The sequence below is a fragment of the Scophthalmus maximus genome, chromosome 15 (assembly GCF_022379125.1).
Source record: "Scophthalmus maximus strain ysfricsl-2021 chromosome 15, ASM2237912v1, whole genome shotgun sequence".
Lineage (NCBI taxonomy): Eukaryota > Metazoa > Chordata > Actinopteri > Pleuronectiformes > Scophthalmidae > Scophthalmus > Scophthalmus maximus.
In genome coordinates, this window is record NC_061529.1 from 21434310 (window position 1) to 21448146 (window position 13837).

General features: G+C 40.2%; 1 protein-coding gene across 1 annotated transcript in view; it reads right to left on the reverse strand.

The window, feature by feature from the left end:
• Positions 1–213: 213 nt before the first annotated feature.
• The window catches only part of clmna (calmin a), a 31901-nt gene continuing 18277 nt past the window's right edge, over positions 214–13837 (reverse strand). Inside the window, exons 7-14 of the mRNA XM_047327215.1 lie at positions 12596–12789; positions 12200–12282; positions 9408–11226; positions 9093–9316; positions 5769–5944; positions 4460–4538; positions 4300–4355; positions 214–3108 (exon numbers count right to left, since the gene is read on the reverse strand). Of these exons, the coding sequence (XP_047183171.1) occupies positions 2985–3108; positions 4300–4355; positions 4460–4538; positions 5769–5944; positions 9093–9316; positions 9408–11226; positions 12200–12282; positions 12596–12789 (2755 nt within the window). The 3' untranslated portion in view covers positions 214–2984. The remainder of the gene's footprint in view (positions 3109–4299; positions 4356–4459; positions 4539–5768; positions 5945–9092; positions 9317–9407; positions 11227–12199; positions 12283–12595; positions 12790–13837) is intronic.

A 13837-nucleotide genomic window follows, 5' to 3' on the forward strand; every position in this document is an offset into this window, starting at 1 on the left:
ATGTTGTATTCACATTTTTACATACAGAGTACTGAGTACATCTGCTTGTGGCAACTAAAAGCAAAAGTAATGTTAATATTGTTCTGGGAGCTGAAACACGGTTAAAGTTAGATAATGAAGGTAGATGCTCAAAAACCCTATGATCACTGTGTGAGCATTGATTTTTGGTAATAATTACATTTGTTTGGAAATAAATACCAGAAATTACCTAGAAACGGCAAGTAGGTGGACTTTTATTTGTCATGTCAAACCAACATTACATTGTAAAACAGTATTATATAATAACGGTCATAATGCATATATAAATATTAAATCTTTAGTTTAAACATTTTTGTTGTCTTTTTGTGAAGTTTCAGTTACAGTTTGATTGATGGCAGGTTCCCATTTGTACTACACAAAAAAGTATAGTGATTTCCTGCAGCATATCAGGATTATGGTATAATCCATACTGTGTGCAATTAGTAAATAGGATGGAACTGGGACACAGCTCTAGTAATCACAAGGACAAAAGTACAAGAACACATTAGGACACACACTTGAGATATAATTGTGAAGCACTGTGTTGGAGGGATGACCCAGTTTGTACTGAACGCGATAATTGGCTTTTCTGCTGAACAAGTTGTATTCAAATTCAGTACAGTTACCCTCTGTTCTGCTAGTATGAAAGCAGAATCAGGCTTGGTGATGGAGGACTGATGTACACAAAACAGTTACAGCGCATAACTGGTTACATTTTAAACGACAGTTCCCATCCATTGCACACAGAGTTTCAGCTTCTCCCCTCTGGGCGTAGCTTTACAATCCCTAGGTGTAGAACAAAAAGACAAAAACTGTTTTGTCCCTGCAGCCATTACACTGAGGAATAAGTCATAGCTGTACTTTGCACAGGTGTTCAGGTGTTCATTTATTGTTGCTTTTATGTATGTATTTATTTATTATATCTTAACCTTTCTGTATGTTTTCATAACCTAAACAAAAGTTTACTTATTCATTTTGTTTTACTTTCTTTTTACTATTAGTATTTAGTTCACATCAATATTTAAGTATTATCTGGACCGGAAAGAACTTTTTAAATTTAATTTAAATTTTTGCCATTTCTTCTTAATTTCCACTGTCTTAAGTTGAATGATGTGCGATATGTGCCTCTTTGTTTTTTCCCATATGTGTGTATGAGGACTCCACTGCAAAAAAAAATCTACCTCTTGGTACTAATAAAGTAACTTGAACTTGACCTTGACCTTCACTACAATGATCGAAAATATTTAGTATCACATTTTAGTACACCACAACCCTTCATTGCAGACGTTATCCAAAAATAATGTAGAAATATATTCAATTGTTAAGCAATCTTATTGACATACTTGGACAAATTCAAGCATAGCTCAATCACATAAAATATTTCTTCATCATAAAACTTAAAAAAAAATCTATTCATAAACCTTGAGCCATGAAATATTACAAATACATATTCAACCCCAACTATTACACAACAGGAAGATGGGCTGCTGCTTTAGTACAAGAGTTATAGTAGACCCCTAGGAGTTATTAGGCTTGTGGTGGTATTATTAGCGCTTCCATTACTATATATGACTAATAAGACTATATATATTGGGGCGGCTGTGACTAAGGATGTAGAGACGGTTGTCCACTAACCCGAAGGTCGGTGATTTGATCCACTCTTATCCCAGTCCGAATGCAAACGTGTCCTTGGACAAAACACTTGACCCTAACTTGTCCTGGCAGTGTGAGTGTGACAGAGAAAAAAGTGTGGTAAATAACAGCGCTGTATGAATGTGTGTGAATGGGTGGATGTGACTTCATATATATTTTTAAAAAAACATATGGGATCAACCTGTGATTTAATTTTTTTACTTTGATTTGAACCGTGATTTTGTGACCGTTATGTCCTTTTGTTCTCAACAAATTATACAATGTACACCAGTAAAGATTTTCAACTTGAATAACTCTCTCATCGAGCCCGATGTGTGATTTGAGTGTCCCCTTAATTTATTTGGAGCAGTGTATATTTATGTATATGACAAAGCCCCATCAGAAAAGAAAATTACAGATATTAACACAGCTCTTACTAACTGTCTCCTCGACTACGGTCACAGAAACCAATGACCTCGGATTTGCCACTGCAACAGTGATGCTGGAGATACTTGGTTATGAGATCGAGAAGGCACCATGCAGAGAGTTCCCCCCACGGAGAAGAAGGCTGGAAGCCAAGATCAAGAAAGCTTGCAGCGACGTTCGTCAGCTAACAGAGGTGCAATGAAATGAAACAAAGAGGTCGTCCATCAAAGATTCTGAAGTCTCTGTCCAGAAGAGGTGCAGTCCTCAGCTAAGATAGTAAGATGAAGTAAGATGGTAAGAAGTCATTTTGAGGAAAAAAGTTGCACAAATAAATTCATGAGGAAAGAGTCAATACTTTGGGAGTGAAGTTGCTACATTGAATTGACTTTTGTCTCATTGACCACTCAAAGCACAAGTCACACCTATTCACACAGCGTTGCTATTTACCGTGCTTTTACTGTCACATTCATACACTGCCGGAGGAGTTGGAGGCAATTTAGGGTCAAGTGTCCTGGTCGAGGCCACGTGAGCATGCAGGCCAGGAGAAGCTGGGAATTGAACCGCCATCCTTCGGGTCAGTAGACAACCGATTCTACCTCCTGAGCCACGGTTGCCCGGAAGTCACATTTATGAGAATGGTCTTAATTACGAAAAAATAACTTCTATATTTTTCAAAGTGTTAGGACTTTTTGTCAGATGTCCTTTTATGCTGAAGTAGGTCTTTATACTTACACGCCGATCACTTAAAGCAACATGGAAAGATAATAAAGCAAAAACCCCAAAAAGCTTTAGCGGTTAAAATATACATCTTTCAAATGCCTTCAATTTACTTAGAGTACAGACAGTGTGATGAAAAATTGAGATGAGTGACAGTTTATCTGTCACTGAAAACAAAATGCTCTGCGTGTTCAGTGGTTGAGGTTCAGCAGCAGGCTGGGCAGTGTCTTCAGGTCCATCTGTGGCAGGAGCCAGAAACAGTAGAGCAGCAGCCAAAACAGCAGAAGCAGATGGAGCCCCCCGCTCTCACTCCACCTACACGAACACACACACACGAACACACACACGAACACACACACACACGCGCACACACACACACACACACACACACACACACACACGAGACAAAAACCATAAAGGAAGCCACCAGGTTCTAGTCATTAGGTCACACAGGACAGATGCATTTTCACATATCAAAGTAATATTAGTCAAGGCAGATGTTCCGCCCACAGCTGAGTCTGGTTCTGTTAGAGATTTCTTCCAGTTAATAGGGAGTTATTCCTCCTCATGCTCATTGTGGGAACCGTTAATATTGGGAGGTCTCGACCTCCATGATGTATGTTGGCGCTACACAAATAAAATTGAATTGAATTGAGGTTCTTGAAGCTAGAGAGGGATAACCCTCCTCTGGTACTGTAGCTCATTCCACCATTGGGGAACCACATGTGAGAACAGTCCTGACTGTGACTGCCATGTGTGAAGGGATGGCAATAATAATTCCATTAATATTTATATGCCAAGTTATCAATTTCCTTATCATGTCTTTAAATTATTAATCAGTCATTTAGTTTTACAATAAAATTGAAATGCAAGCATTAGTTTTTCCATTTATTAATGTCTCTGCATGTAATGTTCTATGTAACGTAATATTTTGAACCAATTGGGGCTCTGGTGCAGCATGCAACCACATTTTTTAAAATGTTTTCCCTGTCTAATTAATCAGCTTAATTTGCACATGTAATTTAGTATTCTATAAATAGTTTTGAGTTTTTGTTGTGCTCTGTGTTGTATGTACAGGAAATATTGATGTGGTTTTGTTCTTGTTTTCCTGTATTTGTGTCGTTTTCATTCTGCGCTCCTGACTGCAACACGTTACCCATCTTGGATGAATGATGTAATGAAACAAACTATTACCATTGGGAGAGTTCATCTAATGAAAGCCTGACATCACAGAATTTGGGCAAATTTTGATCTATTTTGCATTTCACACTCGAGGATTACAGCATTTTCCTAGTCTTACCTTTACAGTACAAGTCACATTCACACAGAGCTTCTATAAAATCAGATATCATCATTCATTTAGGGGTAAGTGTCTTTCCCAAGGACACTTCATCATGGGGACCGAAGGGGCCGGGATTCGAACCATTGACCTTTGGTTAGTGGAGGACACTCTATAAATCTATATATAAATTGATATATACATTTATCAGGTATCCATGTTCTTACCAGAAGTCACCGTTGTCATCGTTTCTGGCTGCCACAGTCACAGTTTCCCGTTTGTCCTGCGAGTGGGGAAAATAGCAGTCACAGTGTACAGTATCAGAGAGATCATTTATCCAAGGATGGTAGAATCTCCATAGAGAAGGAGATGGAGTGTCAAACTAACCACAGACTCAGTGATGCCGGCCGTCTTTCTGTGACGGAGAACTGGAGGGATCGGACTTTCATCTGGTCTTGTGTGACCCCTGAAAGGACAAATAAGATAGTTAGTGTAGTTCTCAACGTGAGAGGTCAGGCGCAGGACATGCAGTGGTAGCCATTATGAGTAGCGACACATTTTCAGATTTCTTCAATCGTCGAAAGCAAAAATAAAACATTTCCTCAATTTACCAGCCAGAGTTTGATGTTTGAACTTCATAGCTGCCTTAATCTGTTCAATTTTTTTCCTGGTCTTAAACTTCTTAAACAGGCCATGACTTTTCCAGAACACAAAAACAGGGTATTTCATTTATTTCGCCAAATTTTTCACCATGTGAAAATGTGCATTTTCCTTTTTGTCGTGATTTTCAAGGGAAAAAAATCTATTACAAAATACAATCAATAAATATTTATACAACACTGAACTTATTTTTTTTTTTTTTTTTACATTCCAGGAGACATTATACCAACGGAGCACAATAAAACTTAAAGCTGCAGTGTGTAATATTTAGAAGAACTTATTCACAGAAATTCTTCTCAGTTGGTTTCGGTTTGCAACTTCACCACCAGATGCCGCCAGGAAATTACAAAAATTACACACCGGGGCTTTAAAATAAATAAATTAAAACTGAAAAAATTCAAAGCATTAAGCGTGTCTGTGGAGGTGGGCATGGTTCTGGCACAGCTGCAGTGACTTGTCACAGCCCGGTCTGTGACCTCTGGAATCCCCCTGTGTTTCCTGTTTGTTTCCCTGTCCGAAACACAGACAGGGAAACTGTCTTCCATTAACCACCAAGCTCAGTATAAGAAACCCGGCTCCACTCACTCATCGCCAGATTGTTCCGCTCTCTACGTGGTGATGAAGAAAGTGATTTCGAAAGCCACCGCACCTGTTTACCGTTTCACTCACTTCACTTGCAAATACTTGGACAAAATAAAACTATGTCCTCCTATCCATGGTGCAAAATCTGCTTTTGGGGTCCAAACTAAGTGCTAATCGTAACAAGTTGGCTGTCGTGCACTAATTGTTCAATGAAATGAATGTCTGGAATCCTCATCCCTTTCTTCAAGCACCAGTCTTTCTAACCTCATGAGGCCTGTCTTTATTTCCATCGACAAACCAAAGACATAGCTTTGTTCTGTACATTAAAGGAAAGATCTGGGGAAACAAAAGACTCTGAGTCAGAGCAGTCCCATCCATTGCCATGACACTGGTTTCACCCTCAGTGTGTTTTTCTCGGTGGACCAGCAAGATGACTAAGAATAGAAAAACCTACCACACAGGCTCTGTGTTTTCCCCGACGGAGCCTGGGCTCGGTGGTTCAGCCTCGTCGATATCACTGCCATCTGCTCCAACATCGTCACCCCAGAGTCTTCCCTTCTTCTCCCAAGGTAACAAACACAGTTCCTGGGATTCAGATGCTTTGTCGGTGTTCTGAATTTTTGTAGCCACCTTAAAAACAGCATGAAACCGGGAGAAAACATTGAGCAGTATAGTTATGTACAGGAAAGAAAGACTGTTGTCAAAGTAAAATTGATATACTGTAAATACATATACATACACACATACATGCACACACACACACACATATATATATATATATATATATATATATATATATATATATATATATACACATACACACACACACAGATTGGACAATGTATATGTAAATGACAACAACTTCCTCTTTCACGTTGAAACATCTAAACATGGCATGCCGCCATGCAAATGATGTTTGATGAAAACTCATGAATTCAAGTTCTAATCATCAAGATCTTATGGCTTTCCTGACCTAGTTTGTGGTGAATTTGGTCAACCTCCTAGGAGACGGACATAAAACTATAGAAACGTGTCATTTCCTGTCATCAGTAGTTTTTCCTGTTTACAGTCATTTCCATAATGTGTTAGGAAATTACCAATGTATATGGGAACTGTCAAGGAAAAGTATAATAGGTGTTTTATTGTGGTGCCAAAAGGTGGCGTAGACATTTTTGGGTGCATCTAAATTATGAAATTATGTGCTGGTGCACCTAAATCAAAAAGTTAGGGTGGCTGTAGTAGAGTTCGTCATCCACCAACCCGAAGGTCGGCGGCTCGATCCCAGCTTCCCCTAGTGTAGTTGGGCAATACACTTAGGGTGAGGTCGAATTGGCAAATTGGCTTGGAAAGTTTCCTAAATCTTGAAGTCACCCGGAAGTATTTGATCAGCAGCCATGATAAGAGCTGTTCGGATTCTCTAAATGCAATGGAAAGGAGCCTCAATGCTTCCTTTCCTATCTCCTTTAGCAGAGGGTACGCTGGAGCTTCCTATACGAAAGGAAAGGAGAAAAAGACGCCCCACAATTCATTGCGGCAGTGATATTTAACATGACGCGCCATGCACGGACGTAAACGATTGAATCCGAAGTAGAAGAAGAAGAAGAGTATGAATATGACCAAGAAGGGACGTCATGTCAGTTACTGTTACATATGAATCATTTACATCTGATGTCACACGGTGGCTTAACACACTGAAACATGCTGACGGAGCCGCTGCATTTTTTTGTAGTTCATCTTCGGAAAATGTGTAGTTTCACCACGGCAGACGCATCAAAGACATCCGCTGTCGCGTGATGACGTAGTTTTGAGAAAGTCAAGTCAGATTCTCCTAATAAAATACATCAAAACTGTTTTGTCCAATTCTACAGCGAGTCCTTGAACCTACAGCTGATTTACACACCTCAAACTGACCTAACGACATTTTTAGAAAAAAGAAAAGAAAAAAAAACGTTCGCCGCGGTCACCTGCACCTATCAGTCCTCCTTTACACCTTTCCTTGACCTCATGATGTTTTCCACTGAGGTCAAGGAATTGTAGATAGGAATTGTAGATAGGAAGGACATTTCGACCGCTCCCTTAACCCTAAATTGACTCTGCCGGCAGTTTATGAATGTGACAGAAAAAGCGCAGTAAATAGCAGAGCTGTGTGTGTGTGTGTGTGTGTGTGTGTGTGTGTGTGTGTTTGTGTGTGTGTGTGTGTGTGTGACTTGTTCTGTAAAGCGCTTCCGGAACCATAATGTCTAACTTGCGTTATGATTCAGTGCCATATTGAAGAAGCTTAGTTGTATCGACATCTAGCCTGATTGTCAATAACTGACTGTCAAATCGAATAAAGAAAAAAGACCTGCAATTCAATAACATTTCAACAATGTTAACGGTCGGGTTTCATATTGAACCGGAGCAAATATAAATAACAAGTTCTCTTATAATGTTCTCGTCTCACTTCAAGTAAAGTAAGAAAAACATATAATGTTGAAAATGTGCATCTTAACAGTCTCAGAACACAAAACATGGGTGGAGAAATCAGAACACTGAAATACAATATTCTCTCACACTCATGCAACCATCTGTGAGTGTCTGTGTAGGGTGCAATTCGTAAAAAAGGCGTGGGGGGGGGGGGACTGGCTGGACCACTGATACTCATGCACATGAAAACAACAAGCGACAGGGGGAGAGAAGCGGAGTTGGCTGCAGTAGTGTCTTAATAAAAAAATTGAATCAAGTTAAAAGAGAAGTCACGCTGCTAAGGAAAGTCCGGTGGTTGGTCCCGGAGCGAGACGGCACTTTAGCCCTGGAGAAAGTGAAACGTATCCCCTGCTTTCCGACTAGCGCCAGCCGCGGATAGTTGTAATACGTTGGACGCCAAGCAGTGCAGTGACGGCTAACGCTCCACCAGTAAAATGGAAACGCCAGTCAAAATTTGCTATTCTCAATGATCTATCAGTTGTGGATCCGGGTCCGGACAGGACGGCGTCTGGGTCCGGATCTCGACCGCGGTCCGCCTTTTAGTGCCCCCTGCCCTACATATTAAGTTGTGCTGTATAGACATCTCTTGACTGCATGTCATAATGTACATGTCTGTTAGACAGTATGGTTGTGTATGGATGGCATAGTGTCTCTTGTATGTACTGTTAAAAACAAGTTCGGTTCTGCGGGAAGGGAGGTTTCCCTCCATGGTCACAATATGGGAACTGTTGGGTTTCTCTGTGACATTGTAAGGTCACCTTACTATGTCAAGTTCCTTGAGATCGTGTATGTTTTGATTTGGCACTACAAATTATTTTAATCCTAAATGTCTGTACATTACATTTCATTCCTTTAGCAGACGCTTTTGTCCAAGGCAACTTACAATAAGTGCATTCAACCATGAAGATATTACTCAAAAGTGCAAGAATGATTAAGTACATAAACATTCATCAAACAGGTAAAATCCGCTTCAAGTGCTATTTGTGATTAAGTGCAATTTTCTTTTCTTTTTTACTGTTTGATATAATAAATTCAGGGAGTAAGGTTCAGTCAGAACAGGTGAGTTTTCAGCCTGTAACTAAAGCATTGAAGGGATTCTGCTGTCCTGATGTCAATGGGGAGCTCGTTCAGACTGTACAAAATTTCATTGCCCTCTATTTAATATATTTCAGTCTCAAAAGCGGTGGGACATCTGACTGATCAACTACTGCCATCACTGGGGCCCTGTTTCTCCGAAAATGAACTGAACTTGATTAACCTTGGTTGTACAGATTGATTGTACAGAGGCGCGGCTTTTATAAAATCATTTCACCTTGTTGTGTGTCAAATCCTCTCCAATCCTGAGATTTCCATGCAGCAGGGCGAGTGGTTGGTCGTCTGGCAGAGTCTCTGAAGCTGGCGCTGGCTGGAGAGCTGATACACTCAAAACACAAGGCCAACTCTGCATCTCAGTGTAAGACGGCTCAGTAAACATGGGCTCCTCTTTGTCTGGGTAGAACAGATCCATGGGTTCAATAGGGACACCAACCTCATCCTCTGTGGTAAAACAAATCCAATGAATCAAAATGAAATACAGTTTTGTTCCTAGATACACCAGCTGGTTCTTAACATGAAATCCCTGTCTTACCGTGGAGCTCTGAGTTGACTGGATTCAATGTGCTCTGCTGTGTATCGGTCGTCTCACTGTCAGAAAAGGTGTCTTCCAGTTTGTCCTGGTCATTCGTCACAGGTAGAGATCTGTCATCTGTGGAAGAAGTCTGACCAGTATTGTCCTTGTCAGGGTTATCTGTCTGAGAACTATTTTGAGGGAACTCACATTCTTGTTTGGCTTCACTTATTTCCATGTTATCTGTTTTGCATGGATCACATGTCTCTACATTTGAAGACTTCCATGAGTCTTTTTCATCTGTATCAACCAGATGGCAATTTTCTGTGTCCCGTATTTGTTCTGAAGATGTTGGTTTAACATTTTCTGAAGAAATCTCAACAGGTTTTTTGTCATGATTGTCACAGGAGTCACAACTCAGTTCATCTTCATGGTGAGCACTGTTGACATCTGTGTCACCTCCATTGTTTCCCGTCGTCTCTGGTGGGTGAACCTCTCCATCCCTGGCGTGAGCTTGCCTGTTGCTTGGAGATCCCTCCCGATTGGTTGGATTTGTGTTTACTGAAGCATAATCAGTCTCTGTGGTAAGGATTTCTTGAACTGTATTCCATGCTTCATCTCTTGTATCTTGAACCCTTTCATCCCTTTCCTTAACAATCCATGAGCTATCTCTTTGGCCCTCTCTTTTCTCCACAAAAAGATCATCAGTTTTCTGACATTGACTCTCCACTGCAGCTTCCTCCCAATTATTTCTGTCATTTAGAATTTCAGTTTGACCATTAATTTGTTCTTCGTGGTCCTTTGCATCCCCAATGGAATCCACAGTTGTCTGTAAACATTCCAGTTCTTTGGGCGTTTTCTCTTCAACGCTAGTTTGCTTAGCACAGCCTCCGACCAGGTCAGAGAATGGTAGTTCAGTGTTGGAGTTGAGATAGGACTGGTTAGTTTTAACGGTTTCAAGAAGATTGTCAGAATCAGATTTGGCCACCACTTCTACATCAGATAGTCCAAAAGAAGTTTCCAGCCTTGTCTCAATCCGTTTAGTGTCTACTTCTTCTGTTGTCTCAGCTTTGCTCGAATCCAGTATCTGTTCTAGTGCCAATTTCTGGTTATGGTTTTTAAGGTTTGCCTTTGTCTCTGTCAGTACTTCAACTTGCTTTCTCTCAGAATATCCTAGGATTAGTTCCTGTGGTCTCTCCACTGATATCATTGAGTAAATCCCTTTTTCGTTCTGTGACTGCTCATCATGGGCTATATTATCTGTCGTGTCATCATCAAGAGTGATAACCTCCACAGGGTCGGCACGGTACACATCCCAGACTATTCCACTGTCGCACAAAGAACTGTCACTTCGGTTCTCACAAAATCTCCCTGACATCCCCTCAAAATCGCTTTCCATCCAGGAGTCTGGTGAACCTACTGCTGAGTCGATAAGTATTGACTCAGTGTTCACACACTCATGCACTGAATAGCTAGTTGGAGACTGAGTGTCAGACAGCTTTGGGGAGTTTAAGGTTGAGTTGCTCAAGACCTCACTGAAAGGTTCCTTGGCATCTTCAACCAAGCTGCTGGAGATGTCTTCCATGTGGGGCGAATCTGCTAACAAGTCTTTAGTGGACCACGAGCGCGCTGTAGCTGGCTCAAAAGGGGGTGACATGGCACTCCTGACCTCTGAGACAGAGGAAATGAACATGTTGGGTGGGGGAGGAGCATAATCCCCCTGGAACATGTAGGATCTCTCCTTCACTCTGCTTTGTTGAGGGCCGTTCCTTATGTGGTCATGGAAATTCAGACGGGCCATAGAGACACTCTGTTCAATCAGCTGGCATGGCTCCTCTGGCTGAGTTAAGGACAGAGAAATGGGCAGAAATCTATCAGTGCTCACATCCAGAAATAAGTGCTTTGTCCAAAGATGATGCTGCTCAAAACCCGTCCATGAATCAAAATCAGATTTATTATCCAAGTACGTTAACAAACACAAGGAATTTGGTTCCAGATATTTGTGACTCAAGCTACATACAGAAAATGGGCCTCATACAAGAACCGTTCATAAGAATATATTTGTTCTTAAATTGTGCGTACCAGTGACTTCAACCAATTCACCAATTTTTTTCATGTTCTGAGATTTATTTCAAATACGCACAGAATTTACGAGTGGTCCAGACCTGTCGGAGGATTAAATTGGTCTGCTGTTAATCAAAGCAATTTTTTCCACTTTCAGGTCATTTTTTCATCACTTTGAAGCAATTATAAGCATATGATGTAATCATGTACCTGTCAAAAGTTATTGCGCAATGGCCAGGGGTGTGGACATTTTTGGCAGTTGGTAGACGAGACAGGAGAGATCATACAACAAGTGTCATATGCACACTCGTGCTGTGCAATAACAGTTGGTGTTATGAGTGGAGGTGCCTTAACACAGCTGTTGGATATTGCATAATATTGTAATGAACGAAGGTGCACCGATCCAGCACACTGCCTCTTTAACTCTTCCTGATATGGGGCAGGAAGCGAAGCCTTATATGGTATTTTTTTGGGCACTGATCATGCTAATTTACCATCCTTGTGCTCATCATGTTTACGCACGTGATTTAAACACTTTTCTGAAGTTAGAGGCGTTTGATGAACGTGGCCTGTTAGTGCGAACAAATGTACAAGAAATACAAGAGTACAAAAATGTTCTTGCATGAGGCTCATTGTGCTTATTATTTAGAAACAAAACACAATAAACAAGTTATAGATAGATTATATGAAAGACAAGAAATATACATAAAGTGTGTGGTAGGGCAAACACACTGAGCAGGGCTTCTTACCTTCTCCATGCCAGGGAAGTGCTCCAAGAACTGTGACACATACGTTATAATGGATTGTTCATCTGGTGCATTGATAGTCACATCTGGGCAAACAAAAAAAGAACAGTTACTGTACTGGCAATTCACAGAATTGCCCCCAGGTTAATTAAAGAAGATTTAAGAAGTTAAAATGTGTGCAGTCTGTGCCTGATCATTTTAATTATGTATTGCTCATTTTCCTGCAATATCCAGAATGAGTAAGTACTTCAGGTTGAAAGGTAATGTGATCAAGGGCAATGACATCAACAGACTTTTTCTAGAGAAAAGTGGTGCTAACTAGGCATTAAATAACAATTTCATGGGGAAAGTAATAACAGATTTAGCTATTTGTTATAAAAATAACTATTTTCTTATTACCCTCAGGCTCCAGAAGGCGTGGGATACCGAGGCTGTAGTGGGCTATCCTGAAGGCGTCCTCCAGATTCTCCCTGGCACTCCTCAGCAAGGCCTTCCTTGTGTCGATCAGGCTGGGGTCGATGGACTTAATGACAGCCAGGAAGGCCAGGCCGCTTGTCCAACTCTTTCCAAAGTCACGAACTGCGACACCATACCTATGACACAGACCACACTTGGGTAGTTTTAAAGCAAATTAGTTCTTTAGCGTGCGGTTTTAGAAGCAGGACCCAAGTGCATGTTGCAGGAAAAAGGCAATCTAATGAAGAGAAAATCTAAAATAATCCACTGGGGAAAACAGAATGAGCAAACAGCATGGGAAACAGAGGAAGCAGAGGCCCGTCCTGCATCATTTGACCCTCGTCAGACAAAAGGGCACAAATATTCTCTCAATAGTAAACTTGATAAATGTCTTTACTTATTTACATTATCATCTTTAGGCAAACTTAAAAAAAAATATTTTGAGTGGTTCTTTTCTGTTGTAGTTGTTTGATCATATTAGTTTCATTTGACTGTAGAATGTCACTTTTACATACATACATACACATACATATATAATATTATAAACACTGACAGGGACCATTTTACTGAACAATGAGCATTAAGATAACATAAGACTATTAATCCCACACCAGGGAAAAGTCACTTGTTACAGCAACCAGTATCAGAGAAGAGGTGGATAATAAAATATAGCAAAAAAAAAAAAAATACAATAAAAATAGAAAAGAGCTATACAAAGCTATATACATTATATACAAAGAGTGCACAATTTCTTTGTGAAAAAGAGGCTAAAATGTGCAATGGTTTGGATGGGATACAAATATGACCAATAAGAACAGCATTGTATGGATGTGTAGTAAAAAATAAGAAAGATATGTGTGTGTATGTATATATATATATATTTGGTAATTAGTGTGAAGCGACTAATAAGTGCATTTACTCCCAAAACAATGCCAGTGGCAGATGATTGTTTTTAAAATTTTTATTTATGGTTCAGGAATAACTGAAATTCGTGTCCCTGAGCACTGAGGACGCACTGAGAAAACTACAATATCAGGAGTAAATTATAGACCGAGTACAGTAAGTTTTCCTCACTAGACCTACTATCTAATTGTGTGTTTCTGTAAGCTATTAACTTACTCACAGTGCTGCTTTGACACGCTTTGATCCGCTCTGCCCAAATCCCTGACATTTTCAAATGAGCTG